Source organism: Rhinolophus sinicus, linkage group LG01 (genome assembly GCF_036562045.2).
Source record: "Rhinolophus sinicus isolate RSC01 linkage group LG01, ASM3656204v1, whole genome shotgun sequence".
Taxonomy (NCBI): Eukaryota; Metazoa; Chordata; class Mammalia; order Chiroptera; family Rhinolophidae; genus Rhinolophus; species Rhinolophus sinicus.
The window spans coordinates 190,480,381-190,507,964 of record NC_133751.1 but is presented as its reverse complement, the minus strand read 5'-3'; the positions used below and the strand labels follow the sequence as shown (position 1 = coordinate 190,507,964).

General features: G+C 38.1%; 1 protein-coding gene across 15 annotated transcripts in view; it reads left to right on the top strand.

Moving 5' to 3' along the window:
- The first annotated feature begins 5,303 nt into the window (after positions 1-5,303).
- The window catches only part of FN1 (fibronectin 1), a 67,107-nt gene continuing 44,826 nt past the window's right edge, over positions 5,304-27,584 (top strand). For all 15 annotated transcript variants that reach the window (XM_019727039.2, XM_019727037.2, XM_074312881.1 and 12 more), the window contains exons 1-13: positions 5,304-5,705; positions 6,690-6,818; positions 7,694-7,831; positions 9,149-9,280; positions 10,239-10,376; positions 12,567-12,725; positions 15,432-15,623; positions 16,401-16,580; positions 17,210-17,386; positions 18,491-18,643; positions 19,935-20,063; positions 21,073-21,216; positions 27,141-27,262. In XM_019727039.2, the coding sequence (XP_019582598.2) occupies positions 5,564-5,705; positions 6,690-6,818; positions 7,694-7,831; positions 9,149-9,280; positions 10,239-10,376; positions 12,567-12,725; positions 15,432-15,623; positions 16,401-16,580; positions 17,210-17,386; positions 18,491-18,643; positions 19,935-20,063; positions 21,073-21,216; positions 27,141-27,262 (1,935 nt within the window). In that variant the 5' untranslated portion in view covers positions 5,304-5,563. The remainder of the gene's footprint in view (positions 5,706-6,689; positions 6,819-7,693; positions 7,832-9,148; positions 9,281-10,238; positions 10,377-12,566; positions 12,726-15,431; positions 15,624-16,400; positions 16,581-17,209; positions 17,387-18,490; positions 18,644-19,934; positions 20,064-21,072; positions 21,217-27,140; positions 27,263-27,584) is intronic.

Sequence of the window (27,584 nt, the reverse complement as noted above, 5' to 3'; positions counted from 1 at the left end):
TGAATGTGAGAGCATTTATCTTCTGTCTTTCTATCCTTTCATTCCTAAGAGCCAAGTGCTCACTCAATGGTGTGTTGTGCCAGTGCTGGGCATGCGGAGTAAATAAGACCTAAGACGGTGCCCATCAGGCTGGTAGTGTAGTGGAGACAGAGTAACAATCGTCCATGTTCACAATCGTCCTGATTCCAAATGCCAAAACACAGTCCACATGAGGGAAATGGGTCCACAAAAGAATTGCCCTGGATATAACAGGTGAAAACTGGTAGCATATCAGTTAGTAAGATTCTGTGTGACTTCTGATTAAATCAGGCTCATGTAGGAGAAGTCACCCACAAAATCCTTTAGCCAATTGCTTTGCCCAGTGTGGTATAGAAAAAGTGATACCACAATTTCTGTAAAGCTGGTGATTCAGAAAGCTTCATTCTCATTAGTGTTCTAAGCTTTGTACCCTCATCTGTAAGAGTGAGAAGATAACAGTACTTACCTCAGAGGGTTGTTGATGATTGAATAAAAAAAAAAATGCATATAAAGCACTTGGTACTGGGTCTGGTTCAGAGTAAGTGCTTAATAAAATCTAGTTATTTAAGCACATTTTTTCTTCAGATACTGAAATCTTTAAGACCTTATGAACACACTTCGGTTTGCTTTAGTTTTTCATGTTTAAAATGAAATGATTTTAAACGTCCATTCCATTTAAGTAAAATTTCATAACAAATTTACCTAGAAAATGGTTTAGCAGAAATGTAATAATTGTATTTAAACTTTTATTTTTATAATTTAGTCGAATTTGTCTTTGATTTATTGTAATGAATTAATCAATAGAAAGAATCAATAGAAAAAGTATTGACCATGTATATCACAATAGTCTTTTGTCGGCATAAAAGTTTAAGAGATAGGGCATACAAATTTACTTACACGATAATGTTTATGGTGGTTTGTAAGCATCTGATACAACCTTCATGATTAGCTGCATATGAGATACTGAAAGTATATAAACGTAAAAAGGATATAAAATAATTTAACTTCTGGAAACCTTTTAAGTTTAAAAAAATCTTTTTCAGCCTTTCAAAATAAACTTTTAAAGCCATGAATATAAAATATAACAAAATTGGAAAAAGAAGCAACAACACTAAAAAAATTAAAATTTTCCAAGAAACCGCTATCTATCTTGGAAAGGTGAAATGTTCTATAACACAGTTTTGGTTTAGTGTTCCCGCTACACAGTATTCCTTTGCAAAGCCTTTTAGACTCCTTTGCGAAGCCTTTTGGGAGTTACAATCCCTCTAATGAGAAAAAGAGTCCTCCTGCTAAGAAACAAAAGGGCATAGATTAAGGCTTTTAAAAGTGCTGATTAAATAATAGAGTAACTTAAAATATAAACAAAATGCTTATTAAGTGAAAACTGGCTAGCTTTCAAGCCATAATTTAAAGCCCTTATCAAGTATTTTCTCCCTGGTGGCAGGTGCCCTGTCAGTTCGAAGCAAACCGTACAGACATGCTGCCCAAGAGGGCTGCTCATGGGGCAATTTATTTTCTATTCTCGCACCTGTGCTTAATGAGTAGCAGTTTTGCAAGCTTGGCTGTTTTCAAGGGAAGAAGATGGAAAGGATTTCAGGCCCCCCCCACCCCCCCCAAAAAAAAATCAAGAAACAAAACTACTGTAATTTATCTTCGTCCAACCTACCTATAGGAGGCCATGAAACAGAAAAAAGATACTCCTGGATCTTACGGGAAGAAAGTTCCAAAGGTCACTCAGCCATTGGCCGCCTCTCTGAGGACTGCAAGAGATTAAGAACAAGATAAAAACCAAAGGTTTTCAGGAAAAACAGGCTACCTGCGTCTAAGTGCAACTCAATGGCATCAAGAAGTTATTTTTTATCAGAGATAAGACTGTTTTTATTCTTTTCAACAAGTAGGGGATTTGGCTAGGAGGAGTATTGTCTGCAATGTGTTTGTTACTCTGAAAGGAAACCCGATTTTTTTTAACATGGAAATAATTGCCTTTTAAAACTTATCCCTTAAATTGTTTTGATTCCAATCCTTTAAAAATAATTAGATCCAATAAATTCTTTTTGTGCTTAACCAGCATCTTCAAACTCAAATGAAGTCAACTGGATTCAGATTTCCATAATTCTTCATGCTCCTCACTAATCTTCTCAAATAATGAAACATCCAAATAACACTTCCCAACCCCTCCTACAAACTTATGTGCTCCTTTTCGTTACTGAAAATTTAAGTTGACTTGAGTTCTGGAAAAATCTTATCCCCATGGCAATTTTAAGAAAAAAACAACTCACAGTCCTAAATGAAGATTTGTTCTGTGTCTACCACATAACATGCCATCACACAAATAGTAGGTTTTGTAAGGAATTACTAATGTAGAAGAAAGAATCCACTATTGTATTAAAGGCAAACTTCCTCTTGGAAAAATGAAGAAATTAGGACACCTTGTGTGTGCTGCGGCCACCGGAAAGCATGTCCTTGACACAAATTCAGGAGATGGTGTAAGTGAAAACAAGTAAAGAAATACTACTTTTTAGTCAAGTATTTAAAAACAACTTTATTGGAGTATAATTTACATACCATAAACGTCATCCATTTAAGTGTACAATTCAATGATTTTTAGTAACTTTACCAGGTTGTGCAGCCACCATCACAATCGAGCTTTAGAATATTTATTTCCATCACCCCAATAAGATAACTTGTGCCCATTAATTCCTGTTCCCGGTCCTAGCCCCAGACACCTATGAATCTACTTTTTGTATCTTTGCTTACATTTCTCTCTCCAAATCGAGATAAGAAAAAGAAATCCAAGGATATTTCATACAAGTAAAAGGATACTGTTTACAGAAACCCCTCCACCCCCCACCCCCCGTCAAAAATAGTCTTTAGGATTTTGAAGGGAACCTTGGACACTACACACAGCAGTTGAGATAGAACGAAGTCAGGTGGTCTTCAAGATTTAATTATCTCTCTAGTTAGAGATAACAGACTTACATAGTTATAAGGTATTTTGATAATGAAAGAACAAAGCCTTGTTATCTTAACTAAGAAAATGTCCCTATCTCCCAAGTTAAAAAACACACACACACACAAAAAACTTTCAAGTAAAAGGATAAACTTCCAAGCATTCCTATAAAATTCACTTAAATATCATTAAATTTTTGTTTATGAGACATTAGAGATATACCATTTCCTTAAGCAAATTACATTTCAATAAGTTGAAATATAAAAGTTTCTTCTGAAATGTAAGATGGGTTTTTTTCTTCCAAGTTCTCATATGTATATTATTCTAATGTATTTTGAGTACAGTAAATATTTTAAACTATCATGTTTTGGGCTGACAAAATACTTTTCTAACCACTTATTTCCTTCCTCCAGAATCTATGTGTTTTAAAAAAAGCTTTAGCCTAAGGTCTATCTTGCTTGCATCCTGATTTCCAGGTATCCTTACCTCTGGGAGGAACACCCAGCTTCCCAGAAATTTACTAAGAATTTACAAGAGGCCCTTTTATATTTGAAAGAGAAAACTGTTCTGTCAAGTGATGATGAGAAATTCAAAAAAACTCTAACCTAGACGGTACTTTAAATTTGGGGAAATCCATGGCACTCTTTCAACTTGAAATGTTGGTCACAAAAACTCAAGAAGTTATTTTACACTACTTGTAGGAAACTGATATTTGCTGTTTTTAAAAAATTTCCCTACATTAATAAAAAAACAAGTGTTAGTTTTGTGTCTTGGATGTGTTGGGCATTTTGTAGACCACAGAGTTTGAATTAACCCATAGCAGTTACCTAAGGTGGAACTTTTGGAGATAACAAGTACTTGCAGAAATAAACCCATTTTGCTAGTAGCTTTCACAGGCTCACAAACTAAACGAGAAGCCTGCACTGCTGGCAGAACTAGAAGGCAAACATCTGAGTTTGGATCTCTCAGGAATTACTGAAGAAGGCTGAGGACTCGTTTTGAAGAAATTGAAAAGCAAGTGTTACTTGTCTACCTGAAAAAGGACTGATATGATGAGTTGCTAAATGTTAAAGCACTTCTCAGATTCCGTTTCCACCCTCCGAATTTAGAGAAAAAGGCAGAGAAATCTTAAATGGGAACTTTCCATATTCTTGGAGTCAATAATAATTGAAAAAAAAAAAAATTGGCGGCGGGGCTGAGGGAAGGGAATTCTGTGATGTAACTGACGGCCACAAGAAAGAAAATGCCAAATAATAGCAAGGAAGGGGCTGGAGAAGGCAAAACTGGAAATGGTCTGGTCTTAGGTTTCAGCGACTCCAACAAGATCTCTGCTTTGTGTTAACGGGTACGGTGAACATGAGCAGCGGCACGAAGATCTCCAGAGACGGTCCAACTTTCCAGTTTTCAGGTCCATCACGACTGATTGCACTTTCAGTGGAAACGGGCACCCCATACCCCGGAAAGGAAGGCTTTGCTGCACATTAAAAAAAAAAAAAAAAAAAAAGCAAAACTGCTTTTTCCTTTCCGAAGAAACCTCGTTCTCTGAATTTCCCCTAGTTCCGCCAGGCGCCCGGCGGAACTCCTGGCACTTAATAGAAGCTCATTAAAGGATTGCTTTCCCCCTCTGCTCCACAGCTAGCACTTCCTCAGCACCCGGCAGGTATAGCGTTTGCAAGAGGAGCCGTCTAGGACAGGAAGCTATGAAGGCAAAGAAACTGAGTCCCAAGTCGGCGCACAGGAGACTAACGAAAGGGAACAGGAGAAGGCTAGCCCCGCCCTGGGACTGCAAAGTCTACATTCCTACAGTTGCAAGGTGGTGGCTACTTTATGGCTTTTTTCCTTCCCCAAAAATACACTCCAGAGAGCAGAGATTTTTTTTTTCAGAGATGATGAAATGTCCTCCCCCCCCACCCCCCCCCACCCCCGCCCCACAATAAGAAAGAAAGGGGAAGCGGCAGGAGGGGGAAAGGAGGAGGCCTTGCAACCCCTTCGCTCCACAAAACTCCAGCCCCTCCCTTTCCTCCCTCTCTACCCTTTTCCAGCCGCTTCCCATCCCTCCCCCTCAGCCCTAAAAAAGTTGGACGACCGCAAAGGAAACCGAAAAAAGTTCTCTAGCCCCAATCCTGGCGGGCGATCAGCATCTCTTTTGTTCGCGGCGAACCCACAGTCCCCCTTACGTCACCCGGAGCCCCAGCCAATCGGGTCGCAGTCGGCGGCGGCGGCGGCGAGAGGAGGGTGGGGGGAGTCGGGCCGATCCCTCCTCCCCGACGCCCTGGGCCTCGCGGGGGGCGGGAGGGGACCGTCCCATATAAACCCGAGCTGTCCGGGCTCGGCCGCCCGCGCCGGCTGCGCTGTACCGTGGGAGGAGAGGGGACCCCAGGCGCGAGCCGGGACTTGCAGCCACTACTTCTCTTTCGTCCTTTCCTTCCCCTCTGTCCCTCTACCCTTCCCTTTCCCCACCCTCTGACCCCTACCTTCGTTGAGGCTTCAACCCAGGAGGCACTGGAAGGGACTCCTCCCGCAGGTTGCGAAGGGAACCAAACTTGGTGGCAACTTGCCTCCTGGTGAGGGCATCTCTCCCCGCACGGTCTCAAGATGCTCGGGGGTCCGGGCCCCGGGTTGCTGCTGCTGGGCGTCCTGTCCCTGGGGATAGCGGAGCCTGCAGCCTGGAGGAGCAAGAGGCAGTCTCAGCAAATCATTCAGCCCCAGTCCCCGTTGGCTGTCAGCCAAAGCAAGCGTGAGTATTGACCGCCGGGCTGAAACAAGCTGTTGCAGGGATGCGACCATAAAGCCAACCAAAGTTGTGGCTGAAGTTTTGCGCGCGGGCGCGCGCGTGTGTGTGGAACGTGTGCACGCCTGAATGGGAGAAACCGGCTGTGGACACAAAAGGGTCTTGGTTTGAGAAGGCTGGTTCTGAGCGCCTAGGACAAGATAATACACTGGAGGATAGGGGCTCTGCGATGTCCTGCTGTGCTCTTAACAACTCTTCATTCAGGTCGTCCTCCTGTGGGTTCATTGAAACTTGTCTTTATAGAGAAAAAGAACGTGCACTTTTAAATTTTCAGTTGGGCTTAGTGTGGTCCTTCCTATTTTTTGTGGTACTAAGTAACTGGTTAAATATTTTCAAAATGGGGGTAGGAAGAAGGTGGCTCCATAGCTATGTTGCTCTTTACTAACTCGAAAGAGGTGATTTAGTTCAGATGGCCTTGGGGCCCTTCAGGCCTTTCAGGACATTTCTCCAAGAACCCAGATCGGAATTTGTCTTGCAGTTTTCCAAAGACACACCCTCCCTTTGCCTTGGCTAAAGGAAGCAGCTTAAAGTTGCCCTCTTGACTTATTTCCCCAGCAGAGCATTGATTGAAGTTCCTTGCTTATTTTAAAATGTAATTCCAGTTATCTGTTCTTCAAAATGTTTCCACTGCTTTGATGTAGACCCCTGGCCAGATGGAAATGACATCATTGGATAACATTTAGCTAAGTTAAAAGAAAGGGGAAAAAAGAATACCTAAATATATACATGTATAAATTGTGGTTAACTCTCTAGCTAGTTTCTATAGCTACATTTTAGTGGACTGTTGCTTTCAATTTTCCTAGTGCTCTGACGATTAACTTATTTTTCTGTATTTGTTGCTTAGGCTCATCAATTTAGTTGTGCACAAAAATTCTATAATTTGGGAAAAGGGGCAATGCAAATGTAATGTTTCCGTTCAATTGTTTACAGCTGGTTGTTTTGACAATGGGAATCACTATCAGATAAACCAACAATGGGAACGCACCTACCTGGGCAACACCTTGGTTTGTACCTGTTATGGAGGGAGCCGCGGCTTTAACTGTGAGAGTAAACCTGAAGGTAAGTGGTGGGGAGCCTGGTAGTTAGCATCTTGTAATAGATGGAAAAGTGGTGCTTGTTAATTAAACTTAGCATTAGTAGTAAAAATACATACACCATTTTCCAATAGAATGAGCCGTCATTTCCTCTTTAAAACGCTAATAACTGCTTTCTTCTTTAAAACAAAAGGACAAATGTATCCCCAAGTCGTTCTTTCTTGTTTTACTCTCCCAAAGGTTTTGATGAGAAAATGAAAGATTTTCCAAAAACACTTGCATATAAATTTTAATTAATTAGAAAGTAATTGCAAATCTTAAACTGTAAGATTATGGGCCAGAAAACACTTCAGGCCCTGTATTGTAAAATGAATTTTTTGTTTTACACAAAACCACTTCAAAGTTCTCATTCCTTTGTAACCATCGATATGTGTCTTATATATTATAGCAACTTCTACAGAGAAGCACAGATGAGGCTAAAATGGAAACAGTAGGATTAACAAGTGACTGTGCTGGTGGGGGTGGGGCTCGTCAAATTGTTTGCTTTTTATGTGGACCTTGGTTTGTCTCTCTGAGTCAGAGATATGAATCTGAAGCCTTCCTTCACACATCTGGCTGATCCTAATGGAGTGCTTCATGTGGCTTTGTCTTAAGGGCCTGAGAATCCTTTACAATAGAAATTAATTTACAGAAAATTAGAGAACTTGTCAGAGTTCAAAAAAGCTGAGGTTTTATTGGCATCTACGATAAAATCTAGGTCTCCCACTTCAATTTTTAAAACTTCCTGTTGTCCTGTGCTACTCATAGAATGGAAAAGTGAGTTTTCCTTCGAATGAGTTAATGGGATAGAAAAGCTTTTACCATATGTGAGGCTCACGTGGACTTTCCTTCTCCTCTCAGCCGAAGAGACTTGCTTTGACAAGTACACTGGGAACACTTACCGGGTGGGCGACACGTACGAGCGCCCTAAAGACTCCATGATCTGGGACTGTACCTGCATTGGGGCTGGGCGAAGGAGAATAAGCTGCACCATTGCAAGTAAGAAAGACATTCTGTAAAATGATGGTAAAATATCATACATGTGAATTTCTCCATTGCTGTCGCCGTCACTTTCTGTTATCCATGATCGGATATTCCTAACTTGGGGATTTACCCCAGGTGACTAGCTACTCTCATGTGGTCACCCAACTGGTTCCTGTGCTTCTGGAAGATGGTGCTGAGCACAGGTAGAATCAGTGTTTAGTCTGTGTGGGTTTAAGAGTGTGTCTGTCTGTGTAGACATAGGGTAATCAAAGTGGATCTCCTAGGTTCCATTCCAGTAAGACATATGTGCTTAGAGGCATCTTCGAGCCAGACAGATCATGTGATTATCTGCAGTAACTGGGAAGATGGTCAAGAAGAGCGAATTAGCCATTGCACAGACTGCTCTGCTTGTTTGCAATGCGGACAACTCTTGCATCCCACAGAAATAGTCTGGTTTCTTTGTGACCAATAGTTTATACCCACGAAGCGGATCTCTCTATTCCCAGGGAGAATATGAAATGATTAGTCTAATAATGTTTCCAGAGTACTTTGGGGACTGGGTTGATTCATGAATCCTAGTGTAGCTCAGGCACTCTTTCCAGTATGATTCACTGTGTTACCAATAGATTCTATTAATATAGCATTTATTGTTATTTTTTAAATCCATCCTTTAAGGATAAGTCACTTTAAAGGCTTCTATTCAAAAGAACACGTCAGTCGCTTGTGAATAGGCGCAATCAGCCTTCCCCATACTTGATGCCGGGGTTTATCCAAGTTTATTGGCAAATCTTAAGTCAGTGGTCCATAGTATTTACAATCTAGTGGACAGTTTAGCCTTTGGATGTGTCATTGTGTTTAACAGCCTAGAAAAGTACCCAGATTTCCACACTTGATATGTGTACATCTATTGCTTTCTGCCGAAATGACATTTCTAACCTAGGATAAAATATAGACTCTCCACACTCCTGAAAGCGGAAATACTATATGTGATATGGCTTTTTCACTGAATTAGTCTCAGGCTTAACCTACTATGTACAAGTGGAGGCCATGCCTACCAACCTTACTTTTCTGCTTTAGGACCCAATTTCCTGTAATCCCTCTGGGGAACCAGGATTTATGACCTTTTTCTTTGCCATTCAATTTTCTCTGTGGTTTCCCATTGTGCTTAAACAAAACATTTAGTCAAGTGACCCCAAGTGACCAGAACTGTTTTCTGTGACTTTACTTTGGCTAACCTAAGTACCTTATTCTTTACTTAAAAATAAATAAATAAATAAATAAATAAAAAATATTTCCTGTCCCACTTTAACATTCACTTTTTATCTTGAACAGACCGCTGCCACGAAGGGGGTCAGTCCTACAAGATTGGCGACACTTGGAGGAGACCACATGAGACTGGTGGTTACATGTTAGAGTGTGTGTGTCTTGGTAATGGGAAAGGAGAATGGACCTGCAAGCCCATAGGTGGGTGACTCTTAGGGATGCATAAGGGGTGGGAATGCAGTCAAAGGTGGGATTGAACCAAAATCTGCATGGACAAGAGATCTGAATTCCAATTCAAAAAATAATGAAATGGGAATTTTATTTTAAATAATGATATGTTTTATAATCCATAGTCTTAAGGAATCAGTTCAGAAAGTACTCACCTTGTATAAAGTCTTAATTTTGTTTCAGAAGCACAAGATAGAGTCGAAAGATTTAGGAGAACTCATTTCTTTTGTCTAAAATCTGATCTCAGATTTTTCCTTGGTCAAGACAGACGTTATTTAAAAGAAAAAAAAATATGATACTTTTGACTTTTTTTATTGGTACACACTGGACTGAAACACAAAATTGTGAGTGCTCTGTCAAACCTTAATAAGTTTTTTTTTCTTTTTTAAATAAAAATTGTTGAGTTTTGTTTGGTCTCAATCCTCAATTGAACTCTACAGATAGAAATCTAAAAGTTTCTGGTTATCAATTTTACTCTATTTCTTGTTCTCCAATTGAGAAGCTTTTATTTTGCTTTGTATTGTATTTGTTTTTACAGAAATCCAATTTTTAAATGCTTTCCTGTCATTTTTTTTAGGCATTTATAATTGGTTATTCATAATTAGATTGGAGTTTTGCATAGTCTCCCACAGACTGGATACATACATAGATCTTCACTTAAAATACTGGTGTGAAGAAGAATGGTGCTAGCTGAAACTACACAGTCCATGTACTTATTAGGGGAACAGAATTTCTGCCTGCCAACTCGACTTGAGCTTTCTTTCTCTTTGGTTACTTACAGTGTGCTTAGTTACAGGGCATGCCTTTCTTTTTGAACAGAGTACCACTTAAAAACATGTGGCTGGATTTTTGGTTACACAATACGCTTTAAATTATAGGGAGGCTGCACAATTTAAAGTAACCCCTTTTTTTCCTCCACCTTTTCCTACAGCTGAGAAATGTTTTGATCATGCTGCTGGGACTTCCTACGTTGTTGGGGAAACCTGGGAAAAGCCCTATCAAGGGTGGATGATGGTGGACTGTACTTGTCTGGGAGAAGGCAGTGGACGCATCACCTGTACCTCTAGAAGTATGTTTTAGGTCTTTCTGTTAAAATGAGTCCAGGTATTGTTTTCTGAATTCCTCAGTGTAATGTGATGTCACTTAGAACACCCCCAATACACCAACGTGCTTTGGTAACTTTTGGATTTCAACAAGAAGTCCATAACCAACTGGTGATGCTTCTTCAAAGAAGACTAAATTAAAACAAAACAAAACAAAAACTTAGTTCAATAAGGACTTAGACCATCAGCTACTAAGAAAAAACCTTAACATCCATTTAAATGCCAACCAGACTATGGACATGAAGATTAGTTGCAAATGCTTATCTAAATCATTGCTGAAACATTTTCCCAAGTATTAAGAACAAAGATCATTAAAATAACATGCAAATGAATCTTTGGCCATGTGGGTACTATTGGCATAAATTGGAGCAAAGCTCTAAAGTTTTAGGTTTCCTTTCACATTTCAAATTTAAATAAGATATACACATAAGCAACACTGATGAAAATAAAAAGTAATTATCCCATTGGTTAAAATTATGCGTCTATACTAGGGTTAAGGAGAGCATCTCTTACCCAAAGCTCCGAAATAGGCTTATTAGTCCTGTAAAGAAGCTGGTCCTAAGGCCCTGAGATTTCCCTGAGGCCTTCCTTCTTTGTCGCCTTAGAGGTTCAAGACTTCTTTCTTTGAAACTTCAAACTAATAGCAACCATACAGTTTGTTGAAGCAAAATAGCCATTAGCTGTTACTGTTATAAATAAATTTAAAGTCAAATCTAAATATTTTCTTGCCTAAGATATTTAACCATCTTAAAATGTTTATCATCCAAATGTGAACTCTTTGCTAACAAAAAAACGAAAGTCTCTCATGGAAAGTGATAACAATTCTGACCAAATCTTTCCCAGAAACAAGCTGGCTCATTAGATCTTTTGCTTTTAACGTGTTATGATGATCATCAGACTTGCAAGACCTTGTTAGCAGTGTTTTAATTTAAGACAAATTAGGTGTCTGACTCAGACTCTTATCTATTATTTAAAACTCTTCCAACAGCAAGTTGGGAAAAGTTTCTCAAAGGAAAGTCATTTATTTTATAAAATTTTGTAAGTCCCTACTTTGTACAAGATGGTATAGGGATGCAAAAGTGAATTGGACGTCAGCCCTGTCTTCAAAGAGCACTTAGTAAGTAGGTCAGGGAGAAGAAAAAGGTTTTTATATTCATCTTCTACAAAGCTCAATATTAAGGACTGTGAAACAAATACTGAAAATAGTGCTATGAAGGTTCAGGGGAAGATAATACTTTTAGCTGGGGATTTGGAAAAAAGCAGTAACCCATCATGGGATATTTATTCAAACCTCCATTCTGATGTAAGGTGAGTGTGGGTGTGTATTTAGGTGCATTTACATCAGCTGTCTATTTTTTTCTTACCCAAAGCAGTGATTTTCTGATTCACAAATCAAATCTGCCACACTCACATTGTGGCTTATGTTCAAAGCCGTAATTATAATTGAAACAATATATTTGCCAGATAATTGAAAACATAGACTATTCGTGATCTAGTTATAAATTATAATTTCACTTTAATAATCCCACTTTTCCATTGGAGAGTTAACACTGAGTAATTCAAAAGAGGTCGTTTTTGGTAGTGATTTCAAACAGGTGCGTGTAGGAGGAAGCAGAGACCATTTTAGTCAAAGAAGTTGGTTGTCTCCTGTATTTTTCACATAACTAATGAAGAAAGAGATGCAGCTACCTTTTCACAGCTTCTTTGGGGCAATTGTGGTTGACCTTTTGAAACCTACTTGCCTCTTTTTTGTTTCTATTTTTCTACAGAAAGTCCTCTATTGAAAGGCAGGTCATATACAGTAATTACTGGGAGAGCCTGAGAAGGAAAGAGAAGGGAGATAGAAAGCCAGAGAATAAATTTGGTCAAAGGAGCAATGTGAAAACTATACAAAGATAAAATGAATGAAAGATGACAGAAAAGTATTTTGGCAAACAGAGAAGTGGAACTAGACTAAATCATGCAGCTTTCTTTCCGCTGTAGCAAATGTAATCCCATTTTTTGGAAGTTTAACGTGTGTGGCACCACAGCTGAATATAAACATATTACCAAAAAATAGCTTGCCAAGCTTGACTAGATTCTTGCTTTAGGTTTGAATTGAGTGTTTGACAAACTTGACCTGGTTTACATATTTAAATTACTCCTTTCAAACACAGATAGATGCAATGATCAAGACACTAGGACATCCTACAGAATTGGAGATACCTGGAGCAAGAAGGATAATCGCGGGAACCTGCTCCAGTGCCTCTGCACAGGCAATGGCAGAGGGGAGTGGAAGTGTGAAAGGCACGCATCTCTGCAGACCACATCCACAGGTGAGGCGCAGAAGGGGAGTTCTAGAAACGGGACAATGTTCCCAAAAATATTTCTGCAAATCCATCTTTCCCCTGACATGCCATTTAAGGATGATTTGTAATGTTTCGGCTAGTAAGCTGAGTGTCATGCGGGAGACCCTGCTCGCTGCGCCATTTGTCGTGCGGGGCAGCCTGCTGGGTCTCTGCTCCCGCTCCCCACACAAGAACGCAGGATATGGTGAGGCCGAAAAGGAACACCCACGGAGCCATAGGTAGGGGAGTCATACCACTATATTCTCTCTGGCGGCACTATACTCTCACTGGAGGCTGGATCCACACTGTCCGCAAACCGCCATCCACACTTGCCAGCCCAGCCGCCATCTTCTTGCTAGCCCCCATTCTTCCTCTCTCTCCTCTCTCCTCCTCGTAGCCACAGCAGTTATATTGTGGCCAATGGCTCACTGGTTACAGCTGACGGCCAACTAGCCACAGCTGATGGCCATGCAATCACAGTTGGCCATTTACTACCTGAGCCAGCACCTGTCTATGTGAGGCCGAGAGCCTGGAAACTACTCTCTGGGGCTCCGCCCCCACACTGAGTTCTTTTACAGATTGTTAGTTGTTAAAACTTTATTTAATGTTAAGTTTTAAATTTATATAAAAATGAAACAAAAATGGATCTTAGGGAAAAAAAGCAGTTTTAGCCCCAAGAGGTCAAATTGATGTTTAAAAAAATGCTAATATCATAAAACCTACATAACTTATATATATATATATATCATAAAATGTACATAATTTATGTATAGATAGATATAGGTCTATCTATATATGTACCTATATAGCTACACACATACATACATGTGTATATACATTTTATATGTCTAAAGTGCATTTTAATGGAAACGAGAGTTGGGATGAGTTATATGACTACTTGATTCTTCTAGAAAAGAGGAAAAAAGTACATTTGTTCTTTTTTCAGAATGGAATATTTTTCTTTGTACTGACATTCAGCTCTTTTTGTAGAAAACAATCCTTTTTGTATGGTTTTCATGCTCTAGCAAACTTTGTTGCATTCCATAAAATAATGCACAATCATTTTCTTCATGTATTGGCATTCGCAATTTGAGAAATTCACTGGGGGCCTAGAGGTGGGAATGAATGGCACAGTATCCATTCTTTTAAAGGGAAGTTTTAATTTTTTCTGATATAAGAGAAAGGTCTTTGCATTGTAGCCTCTTTGGTCAGAATCAGAAGAAAGAAATATGGCAGTCAAGGAAGGGTGTGTACTTCTGTTATTATTCTTAATATGTTTTGATTAAGTTTTCACTACGTGATGTGCCAGCATTGCTGCTTAGCCTCTTAGCAATCAGTCGTTTAGCTAAAAATATTAATTACTTGCTTGGATTTTTCTCTTCTTGATGAGTTTTTATCTTGCTCTGAGCACTTACAAATGTAAGCAAGATTAGATTTCATAATATTTTTGAGTTATTTGATTATTATTATCAGTAAAATTACTGCTAACCCAAAAAAGAAGCAATTATGAATGTCAAGCTACTGAAATAGTTTAAAGAGGTGGTCTGCATTAAATGGGGTAAGAATTAAATAAATGTTACCTATTTTTATTACTATTACTAATATTACACTGAAAAGTTTCCTTATTCAAAAAAGTCTGAGAAACCCTGGATTAAACAAAGTAGAATCTACATTTACAGGATCTTTATGTTCATTTGCATTCTGACTTCTCCCAGGTGGGCTGTATGAATGCAGACGCCTTATTTCCCCAATATGTGTGATCTTGGGAACCATTGTCTGTGAAGTATCTTGGGGTTCTAGTGTCCAGCATCATTTAGGGAGATGCTGAATTCAGTTTGCCAGTCGTTCTAGCGTCAGTTCTGACTCTACCCTGCTGTGGGCCTGGCTTTCAGGAGAACAGATTTCCAAAGTTTGAAGAAAACAGTGTCACCATCTGTAGTCTTACCTTGAAAGGAAAGGGGTTTTAAGAAGATTGCCTGGTTTTAGAAAAAAATACAACAGATTCACAAATAATCCTGAGGACAAACAAAATGTAGAAGGAGGGGCAACTTTTTGAGAATCCAGGATGGCTGCCCAGGGCACCCTCTGATGATCCCAGAGTTACACAGATGGCAAGAGGTCTGCTACAGAATGGCAGGGACTTCTCAAAACAAGGTCAGGAAGAGAAATGCCCAGATATATTGGGCTTCTGGAAGCTACTAAGAGAGGAAAGAGGAGGTGGTTCATTCCAGGTGAAGAGAAAAGCATGAGGTTAGTACAGGGTACATACAGGAATGATGAGCAGCTGAGTGAGAGCAAGGCATAGAGCAAGAAAGGAAGCGGTTAGAAGTGAGCTGGACTGAAGGTAAATGTGAAGGATTGTGAAGGCACGGACCATGAGCTTCCTGGATTGAGTAAGGAGTTGTTGAAGGTATCTGCTCTGTTGAGTGGAGGAATAATGTCTGTGATTTTAAAACATAATCCCGGAAGCTCCAGATGAGCTGGAAGATGGAGACTATTTGGTAGACTTTGTGGATTATTTCGTAGGCTGAATGCCAAAACGAATGCAGAATGGGAGGGGCGTTTCTTTCCAGTTCCAGGTGAGTAACCATATGGATTTTAGAATGATCTGTAGGGCACCCTAAAGATCCTGACTTCAGGAAATAATTATTTTCTCTTGCCCAACTTTGTGACTTTCCTTTCTCATGCCCTTAGGATCTGGCACCATCACAGATGTCCGAATGGCCATTTACCAGCCCCAGCCTCACCCCCAGCCTGCCCCATACGGTCACTGTGTCACAGACAGTGGTGTCATTTATTCAGTGGGGATGCAGTGGCTGAAGACACAAGGAAATAAGCAGATGCTTTGCACTTGCTTGGGCAATGGAGTCACCTGCCAAGAGACAGGTCTGCATTATCTTTTCAAAAAATAGTACTGATAACTTTTTTAAAATTAGGTTTTGAAAGTCAGTATATTCATTTACCCCAAAAAATGTAAAATGATTGAACAAAGAGGAAAATCTTATACTCTTACCACTTGTGATAACAGCCCGAATTAACCTTTGATATATTTTCTTTCAATCGTTTTAATCTGTCTACTTTCTTTTCTGTAGTGAGGATTAAACTGTTCTGTATTATCTTTATTTGTCTAAAATTTTGTGACAAGAGCACTGCATTCTGAGTAACTATAATCATCCATATTTTATACTCCAAATCGCAAATTTCTAGAGCCTTGTGATGTAAACTTCCTTCAACAACCTAATGCATCCTTCTTGGCTATAAAAGTAGTAGTCAGTAACTATAGCAATAATAATTGGTGCACTTGACTTTTCCCCTAGAATAACCTCCTGTATTAATTCTTATGCCACCAACAGAGTCATGCATATGTCTCCATTACCCTTTGAGCAGCATCCTTAATTAACCTGCATGAATATAGCTTTAGAAATGGAGAAACTGAGGCATGGTAGCAGAGGTGGTAACAAAGGATGTCAGTAGAGGAAACAGGTGTGGCTCTAGCCACAGAAGACCTGGCTTCCTGAGTAATGCATTTTGACTGAAATTAACCAGATAATCATCTGTATTTGCAGCATAAACTCAGTCTCTCATTTACGATATAAATATGCAGCTACCGGTGGCAGATAAATGCAGCTCTATTTACTGAGACCCTTTTGGTTATGCTTGCAGCTGTAACACAAACTTTTGGTGGCAATTCAAATGGGGAGCCATGTGTCTTACCATTCACCTACAATGGCAGGACTTTCTACTCCTGCACCACAGAAGGGCGACAGGATGGACACCTCTGGTGCAGCACGACTTCCAATTATGAGCAAGACCAGAAATATTCTTTCTGTACAGAGCATACTGGTGAGTATCCCCAGGAGGAAACACACAGCAGTGAGAAAGAACCATTTCTCACGCCTTATTTTTGTTATCCAAGCAAGCTAGCCATTAATCTTGAGGCTACGCAAAGAATACCGCTTTTCTTCAGTCTAGACTCCAGAGACATGGAGCCAACTCAAGTTAAAGATCCTTCCATGGTCCACAGTACCCTTGGGAAGTGACACCAAGGGGAAAGCCCTCCAATTCATTTATTTCTGACACATGGGGATTATGATGTAACTAAATATACTTGTATATTAAAACTAGTATGTAATCTCATGGGGCTGAAGAATACATAGGATGGATGCCTGAGTGTTTTTGCTTCTCTTCTGGTTAAAAAACTGTGTTTTATTCAATGTGACCGTTTAATTTGGGTGAGGTGAGTGGCTGGGAAAATGAGAGTGAAAATTGGATTTACATCTATTTTCAAGCTGAAGGTGAATACGCTAAAGAAGCTTAGAACTATATTATCAGACATCTTTTATTCTGACATAGATTCTGTAAATTAGCTGCAGAAACCTGGCTTTCAGAACATTTCTGTAGTAATTCCCCATTGTACATTGGAAAGCTCAGTTGTAATTTTTTTCTTCCTATCTGTGTATTGTTGTGGGCAGTTTTGGTACAAACTCGAGGTGGAAATTCCAATGGTGCCTTGTGCCACTTCCCCTTCCTGTACAACAACCACAACTACACTGACTGTACCTCGGAGGGCAGGAGAGACAACATGAAATGGTGTGGCACCACACAGAACTATGATGCTGACCAGAAGTTTGGATTCTGCCCCATGGCTGGTAAGGGGAAGCCCTTGTAGACAATCATTTATGAAGTAAGACAGAAGAGTGTCCACTTTACTCTTGCTTTACCCATTAAGACTTAATGTTGAGATAGCAAAAGCTTTATGTGAGATATATATATATATATATATATATATATATATATATACATATATATTAATTATAGAATTATTTATATAACTTTAAAATCCCATCGATATGATTTAATGTCCAAAAATATATAAGTATAATAAAGAATACTTTTAAAAATGTCTGGACATTTACATTTTGCACAGGCTTGTCTTTTGTAAAGGGCGCACAACTGAATAGCTTAAAATATTTCAAAGGTAACTGACTGCAATAGTCACAGACCTACAATATTTACACATGATTTTGGTTTAGCTGGCATAAGCGCTATCACTTATTAAATACCAAAAAGACCAATATTCTGTTTTTTGACAAGTAAAGGATCTTTTTTTTAACGGCGGGTGGGGTGGGAGGCTCTAGTTTATATGAATGGAGAAAAAGGTACCGATATCTTTTATTTATTTTCAAATTTCAAGAATGTCATAGATTGCCTTTCATTTTTCCAGTTGTAGAAACAAGAACCTGTGTATTGTGCATTGTCAAGTAGGACTGTGAAGCAATGAAACATAAGAAGAAAACTACTTACACTTCCTTTTATTTCTCTCATTTCAACAAAAGAGAATTTTGGGCTTAAAAGGGAAATGCACTTTAGTTTACAGTTCTACCCGTAAACATAGTTTCCCTTTGAGCTAGAATAAACTAGAACTACAAAAAGTTATGGGACAGTAGTCACGTCCAGGGTTCTAGAACAATGCAAACCCTTTGTGTGAATGTGTAGGTATCCTCATGGTTTAACCTCCCCTAACCCTTCCTGTAATTATTCCCTACAACATATCTCACCTTTGGACTACGATTTTCTCTCTGGTACTCAAAACTCAACACATCTAGAACAGCACTGACATTTCTTTGAGGCACCTAAGACTTCTTTCTAAGTGAGAGAGCTCTTAGGATAATCAAAGTGGACTGATTATGTTATATACCTTTTTAGACCTGATGATCCTTTATCAAGTACATTTCTCAACTGTCTCCAAACAGCCCATGAAGAAATCTGTACAACCAATGAAGGGGTCATGTATCGCATTGGAGATCAATGGGATAAACAGCATGACATGGGCCACATGATGAGGTGCACGTGTGTGGGGAATGGTCGCGGGGAATGGACCTGTGTCGCCTACTCCCAGCTCCGAGGTATGCTTGCTTATTCATGAAAACATGAGAGGCCAAAGGGTAAGGGAGGCAGACTTTTATGTGAAAACTTGTACTTTACCAAAAGAAGAAGAAATATGCAATGCCACTCCATCATTTTCACTGTGCTGGGTAAGTTTCACATTTTAGACAGCCAGTTAAGAAAAGCTGGCACAACAATTCTAAGATTCTGAAACATTTCCAGGATGTAAGTACTTAGGCTGAGCCAAAAAGTTGACTTCAAAGGCTAGAACACCATCATTTGATCCTTTTAGTGTTTAGTTATGCCAGTGGATTCATGTCTAGAAACGACTGGATAATTTCTGTAAAGAAAAGAGACTTTGCTATTCTAAAATCACATCCTTGCAGACCTGAATTTAAGGAGACAAAACACCTAGAGAGACCAATTTCTTTTGTTGAGATCGGTTTTTCCCCTTGGGATCCAGGTATATAATATAGGGATATTGATTTATTGGAACTATTTGAGTTTTTCTATTTCTTTGATGTGAAAAGTAAGATTTAGGTAGAACTCTGAACTAATATATAGTTCATGTAGCTAGCGTGTTGACCTTGGCCTGAACTTGTTCTTTTGTAGAGAACATTTTTGTGTGTTCAACGAGTAGACAGCAGTAATAATAATTATATGTGATGTTGCAGAGATGAAAGGGATCCTAGGTAGGCACACGGACCGACTCCTCATTTTGCAGATGAAGGAGCTGACCCAAAGAGAGAAAGCAGTATTCTCAGGATCTCTCTGTCAGAGAGTTAAGAACAGAGTTGGCATAATTTTTTTTTAACTTTACAAATGCCACAGATTTCATTTTATTTCCCAAATCCAAATATCTCTCCACCTCCACCATTTCAGAGATCTGACCATCACACCATGCTGGGTGCTATATAAATATGTTTAATCTTCCTCTAATTTATTATAACAAGTAGATATCTAAAGAGCATTATAAACTAAGCAAAAACTTTTCCAAAAGTAAGACATGTATATTCATTCAAAAATTGGTTTTCCACAAGAAGGGGTATTTTACCACATTCTTTAGGGGTAGATATTTTGACCTTTGTCATTTATTTACAAGTTTCTGAGATAGAATTGTTGTGTGTGCAATAGTTGTATTACTGACTAAGCTGTGAAAAAATATTTATTCTATGCCAGTAGAAAAGTTGTTTTCATGGGAGGTGTTGATAATTTAGTGGAAGGAACTCTGTAATTTGGAAAGCATAGCTTTTTAAAATTTCATCAGTAAAACAAAAAAGTTTTCCACCCACTCCACTGTTTCTTAAATAGATCAATGCATTGTCGACGATATCACTTATAATGTGAACGATACATTTCACAAACGTCATGAAGAGGGACACATGCTGAATTGTACCTGCTTCGGTCAGGGCCGGGGCAGATGGAAGTGCGATCCCATTGGTAAGTCGCTTTGTCTCTAGATGGATTTGGCCACTGAGAGTAGTTAGAGAGTTTCAAATAAGGAGAGCTATTTGATGTTACATGACTGAAGTTGGATCCAGACTTTGATCAGTGGCTTTCAAAGAGCTTTGCAAAGTCTTTCTTTTAATCCTGGACCAATATATAATCTTGATATTGGTAGTCATGTATTTTTGCCGAATCTGGTAACAAATGCAGATTTATTTTAATGAAATAAAATACATTCTTTGGTTCTGAATCATAAAGATAGTCCATGTCATGAGAGAGAACTTTCCTTTGCTGACTGTGCAATTACATGGGCAAACGATTTTGCCAGTAAATACCTCCCTCCAAATACTTTATTTTTCTTGGCTGCCCTTTATAATAGATCTAAGCAAATAGTGAAGGTTGAGCCTTAGACGAACTGTGTTACCAGTTTTAAGGTAATCCATTAATATTCCTTTACTGAAAGAAACAGGTTGCTCGCTAAGAAAACAAACTGATCAGATGAGTTTGTTTGACCTGAGATTGCCAACGCTGAGCAGGAAAATCCTGAGAGGTTTTCTTAGAAACTGCTCAGCAAGTATTCACAGTTAAAACCTAGTTCATTTATTTACGTGTAAAATAAAGTCCTCCAATTTTTGAAGAAGTGTTTAAAGTGATATTTTGTCCTTGCTCTTCAAATGGTAAATCGTAAATCGGTTGCATTAATATGGGTAAAATACAGTATCTCATTTATTTTTCTAAAATTAATATTCAGAATATCAATATACACTGAAATCTAAATCTTAGAATTTTTACTTAGGAATATTATTCTTTTAGAAACTAAATATTCTTCCCAATGGGTCCTTTTTTTGTTTTTTAACCACTAATTGTCCTGTGTGGTGAAAGATATGAGCAAATTATTTTTTTAACCATGTATTTACAGTTTTCTATTAATAATGAAATGTTCTATCACACTGAAATTAAATTTGTAGTTTTAAGTCTTATCTTTTACTTGTATGTATTTTAGACCAATGCCAGGATTCAGAAACCCGAACATTTTATCAAATTGGAGACTCGTGGGAGAAGTATGTGCATAATGTCAGGTACCAGTGCTATTGCTATGGCCGTGGCATTGGAGAGTGGCATTGCCAGCCTTTACAGAGCTATCCAGGTGAGAAACTCTATTACTACAAATTGAGAACTGTAGACTGGGATATAAAAACAGGACATCAGTGTTTATTAATATTCTGATGCCTACGTGGGACTCCCCTTACTTTCCCATCCTTTCCTTACATCACTGTCTAACAATCAATCAAATTTCTGACTAAAATGATTTTCCTCTCCCCAATCAAGTAAAAGGTCTGGAAGGCTGTGAAATTGTGCCTGTATGTAATCTGTTTCTTAACACTGTAAAACACTCCATGAGGTTAAAGCAAGTCTGGCTAATTTCGTCTCACATCCATACATGGAAATAGAAACCATGAGGTGAGCTATGCTGAGAGGAAAGGGTTGGGGTTCTATGTTACGGTTCTTAACAAAGAAGTTGGATAGAGAAATTACATGAAATAACAATATAGGGTTGTTCATTCAACATTCTACCTAGTCCCTCTTTTTGTCAAAAATTTCATTTGTTTGGTCAATTGGAGTGTGCACAAAGTATCCTGGGTCAAGTTGAGTAACATGGTCGATTCTCTGCCCAGGCAGTTCAAATACTTTCAAATGTTTATTGTTGGGTTTTTTCAGGTCACAGGACATAATACCTCACTGTAGGTGTTGTTAATTCATTTCAGAAAAAAAGATTTTGAATTTAATTTCCACTGAGTGATTAATTATAACAAAATGTGTTGAATGATTTAAGTCTAATTTTTAGGCATCAGTTATTTGAGCAACTATTGAAGTGCAAAGCCTCCTAGACTTCTGTTAACTTTAGACTTAAAACATAGCCTACATTCAGAAACAAAGAGACATTTTCAGGATGACAGGATCTGCCTGCGACAGATATTAAGATTAAGTTAATTAAGTCCCTCCATAACGTGATAAGAAATTCACTAAAAAACAAGATATGAAACAATTTGGCCAAAGCAATGTTTCCCAAGACATGGGTCCCAGCTTTGTCTATGCTTCTAAAGAGATACATGTCAAGCTTCACTCATTATTTCCTCATCTGTAAAACGGAGAGATTGAAGTCCTTCCAGAACTAACAGTCTAACAATCTGGGATCCTAATATCCACCACCCAGATATATTCTTCCTATGAACTTTAAAGAGATCTTCTCTCCCCAAGCCTCAGGCTCTTAAATTGTATTTCATGGTGAATTTGGGTATAAGAATCACTTAAAAAATTTTTTTATTTAGTAATTTTTAGGAGTCTGATTGCAGAATTACTGTTCAGAACGCATGTAACTGAGTCTTTTTTCTTTAATTATGTAATCAAAGGGTAGAAACTTCTAAAAAAATGCTTTCTCATTTCTATGTTTCTGGTTGTTATTGGTGTGGTGAGGCAATCTGTTGAAAGTGATTTCCACCTCAATGATTTAGAGAGAACGTTTTATTTCTGTCTTTTAAAATAAGCCTGTTCATGTAGCTGCTGCTGGAAGCATTTTGGTGGACATGTCAGAGATGAAGCCTAGATGGGAAGGAATTCTTCTGTGTTGGAGTTTTACATGTTGACCTTGTTTCTACTCTTTAAAAATGGTAACAGTGCAACCCCTTGAGCATGGAGGACAGGGTATTGGCATTTCCCCTCAGTGCACAGCTTATCTGTGTGCTGGTTTGCTCAATGATTCATGTCTAGCATGTGGGACTCTACGAGTGTGGGAAGAATAGAGGAACAACAGGTGACCGATAGATTGTCTCTGAGCTGTGCCCTGTTTGTTCATCCTACAGAGGACTTGGTAGAGTTGTCCAAACTAACAGAAGATAAGAGGTGTTTGGTATGTCAATAAACAACAAGGAAAGCACAGATCTCAGCAAACAAAACAGAGAAAAAAAGACTGAGTCACAAGCCCATAAATGTTTAACTTCTCCAGGGTCACCGTTATTGGAACTTATTCATTTTGATCTTATTTTAAACTGGTTTTAACATTATAGACCTTGTATCATATCTTTACTTAACTAGTTTATTGTTAGCCTGATCATATTGAAGAAGAGAGGGAGTAAAGTTTCACAATGGTGAATAATTGCTCAGTTAGGTTAATTTTAAAAGTTTTATCAACTAACTGGTATCTGAAGGATTATCAAAATTTCCAGTCTAAATAATATAAATGATGTCAGAATATTCCAATTTTCCATTGTGAAATCATATGCAGAATAAGTTAGAGAATAGTGATAATGGGAATCTAATTGACCTTACAAATAATGAACACAGTCTCTTTACTTTCTGGACAGAAATGTGCTAAATGCGTGACATCCCCGTTGCTTTTCAGTGCAGTTCCCTTAAAGGTGAGCTGTGACACAAACCTGATATTGAAAACATAGTTTCAAACCAACACTTGAAGTTTTAGAAAGAAAAGAAATTCTGTAGTTTTGCTCCTTCCCTGGAGTCAAAAATCACTGAGTCAGTCGCTTTTTGCTTTTCCCTCCCTTAATTATCCTCCTTGTGGACCTAGGAGCTTGATTAGACTTAAAAGTAGACAGTAAAGGTCATTTGTGTTGTCCAAAATTAATCTTCATAGGCGTTTAACCATCATAAACTTTTAAAAATTAAAGACAATTTTTTTTTAGAGCAATTTTAGGGTCACAGCAAAATTGAAAGGACGATACAGAGATTTCCCACACATGAATTCCACATGTGCCTCTGCCTCCACACATGCACAGCCTCCCCTCTTGTCAATATGTTATGCCCCACCAGAGTGGTACATTTATTACAGTCTGAACTGACATCATTGTCGTCCAAAATCCATGGTTTACATTAGGGTTCGTTCTTGGTGTTGTATATGCTATGGCATCGTAAACATTTTTCCCTCAGAATCATGATTGCCAAATTAAACAAAGCACATTCTTGTGCCAGGTCTCTATTTATTGGAGGAAATTATAACAAGATTTCTTTAAAGGATCAATATTTAAACAACCTTACACCAATTATTGTAAATATTTTAAGGACATACTGTTCCTATATTTACTGATTTACCTGGAAGAACTTTCAATATTCACATCTTTAAAATTTTGCTTCAGTGTTTTCTTTAAAAAGTTATTTATGTTTGTGAGAATCTTCATGTACAAAAGGAGGGATTCAGAGAGGGACGTGGACTTGACTTCTGCCAATTGAACACACATCCTGCCATGTTCTGTGAAATATATATTAATTTAGAATGGAAAATTGAGAATTTTATACATGAATTTTGGAATTAATTTGGCTTGGAAATACTTGTATTAAATGAATTTAAGATTGAAAGAATATTTGTTACTCTTTAACTGACTGAATTATTACCAGTGTGAAAGCAAGTATATTATTGTAGAATTTTTGTGTCTACATAGATTTCTAAGTCGTTTATTTGTTCTTCTAGAGAAAACTTTACTTTCAAAGAGAATTTAACAGCAAAGTGAATAAATTTGAAATTCAATATATTTTTTAAGGGCTTTCAGAAAACGTAAATCTGTTAATTTGATGAACTGTTTTATTAAACGTGCAAAATTTTTCTCCGCTTTACAGATTTGCAGTTAGAAACTCCTGAAAAGATTATTTTAAGGAACTTTATTTTTAATTCTAGTGAGTTGAACGTTGATTGACATTATAAAAAGACACTGTTTGGGGAAAAGATAGTGTTCTGTTCTGCAAGCATAAATTATTCACCTATTTTCATTATTATCTTGAATTGAATCTACACTATTAAGAAATTAATTCCACTTCCCTTATTTTGCTTTTTTTTTAAAAAAAGAACTACAATCGTACTTTAAATCAAGATGTGGAAATACTGAATTTAGTATATCCTGTAAAATGTCATTTCAATTGATGACTGCTTTAAAAAAATAAAGTTTTATCTCTTAATACTTTGACCACACAATGGTATGATTTTGGAGTGTATTTACTGAATAAAAATACATTTTTCCCCAATTGATAGGATGCTTAAACTGGTGAGAAGTAAAACTGAGCCTTTAATTAGTACTTTTGTGTATTTGTCTAAGAGTCTACCCTATTTAGAAATGTGTTTGTTTTACATCATATCATCTGGCCTTTGGAATGTTGTTTCCTTCTTAGGTGGTAGATTCACTCTTTTTTTTTTTTTAAGATTTTATTGGGGAAGGGGAACAGGACTTTATTGGGGAATAGTGTGTACTTCCAGGGCTTTTTTCCAAGTCAAGTTGTTGTCCTTTCAGTCTTAGTTGTGGAGGGCACAGCTGAGCTCCAGGTCCAGTTGCCATTGCTAGTTGCAGGGGCGCAGCCCAGGAGTTGAACTGGCAACCTTGTGGTTGAGAGGATGTGCTCCAACCAACTGAGCCATCTGGGAGCTCAGTGGCAGCTCAGCTCAAGGTGGCATGTTCAATCTTTAGTTTCAGGGGGCGCTGCCCACCATCCCTTGCGGGACTCAAGGAATCAAACTGGCAACCTTGTGGTTGAGAGCCCGTGCTCCAATCAACTGAGCAATCCGGGAGGCAGCTCTCAGCTCAAGATGCCATGTTCAATCTTAGTTGCAGGGGGCAAAGCCCCCCATCCCTTCTGGGACTCAAGGAGTTGAACTGGCAACCTTGTGGTTGAGAGCCTCACTGGCCCATGTGGGAATCTAACCGGCAGCCTTCGGAGTTAGGAGCACGGAGCTCTAACCACCTGAGCCACCGGGCCGGCCCGGTAGATTCACTCTTGATGAAAGCCTCCACAAACCAGAATTTGTTTCAAAGAAGCTTAACGTAATAAGTAAATGAAATTTGTAGTCTGTATTACATGATTTGTGTTATGGTAGTTTCACAATTTTGTTATAATTCTTACTTTGAAAATGGAGAAGAAAGCAAGCTAAGAGGCATATTTTTAAATGTATTTTATTTGCTACAAACGAGTTCTATTTGTACTTTTCATGTGAAGAATAATCTATCAGCTAAAAAGGGAGTTGTTGCATTGATTTCCAATGTCATTATGTAAAAGATTGATCCAGATAAATTTTATTATATTCACATTTACTCATAAGCAGAACTGTCTTTAACAATGGCCATCCATACACACTAAATTTTAAGTCAAAGTGAGTGAATACCCTCCCCATAATCAAATCTCACATTTTAAAAAAAATTATTAAATTTATTGGGGTGACATTGGTTAATAACATTATAGGTTTCAAGTGTACAATTCTATGATATATCACCTGTATATTGCATTGTGTATTCACCACCCAGAGTCAGTTCTCCTTCCATCACCATATATTTGATCCCCTTTACCCTTTTCATTCCCCCCACCCCACTTTCCCTCTGGTAACCACTATACTGTTGTCTGTGTCTATGAATTTTTATTTGTTTGTCTGTCTTGTTTGTTCATTTGTTTTCAGTTTTATATACCACATGTGAGTGAAATCATATGGTTCTTGACTTTTTCCATCTTACTCATTTCTCTAAGCATGATAGTCTCAAGATCCATCTATGTTGTCGCAAATGGCAGTATTTCATCTTTTCTTATGGCTGAATAATACTCCATTGTATATACCGTGTTTCCCTGAAAATAAGACCTAGCCAGACAATCAGCTCTAATGCATCTTGTGGAGCAAAAATTAATATAAGACCTGGTGTTACGTTATGTTATGTTATGTAATGTTATATTACCTGATCTTATAGTAAAATAAGACCGGGTTTTTTAATTAATATAAGATCTGATATTATGTTATGTTATATTATATTAAGGACTTGGTCTTATAGTAAAATAAAACTGGGTCTTACATTAATTTTTGCTCCAAAAAGTTGCATTAGAGCTGATGGTCTGGCTAGGTCTTATTTTCAGGGAAACACAGTATGTACCACATCTTCTTTATCTAATCATCTATTAAAGGACACTTGGGTTGTTTCCATGTCTTACCCACTGTGAATAATACTGCAATGAACATAGTGGTACATATATCTTTATGGATATGTGTTTTCAGATTTTTCAGGTAGATACAAAATCTCACATTTTCATTTTCAGGTACAACTGGTCCTGTCCAAGTAATCATCACTGAGACCCCCAGTCAGCCCAACTCTCACCCCATCCAGTGGAATGCACCAGAACCATCTCACATTTCCAAGTACATTCTCAGATGGAAACCTGTGAGTATGCCACCAGAAACTTGGACACTGAGTCTCTTGAAATTAACAAATTCTGAAAGCTTTTTTCAGAGCAAACAGATCTGATAAACTATTCATATAACATTTATATTTGTTTAGTAATGAAACAATATATGCTCAATCAATTGTATAAATTTAGCTTTTTTGATATTTAGAAGACTTTAGTTCTTTATGTTAGATCTTCTTAGCTAAGAATTTAGAAATTATAATGCTTAAAATCATTCTTCCTCAATATGGGAAGAAAAATCTAAAGTTTTTGTATGTTTTATAACCCCATCAAAGGAAAAAAAAAATTGGCATCATT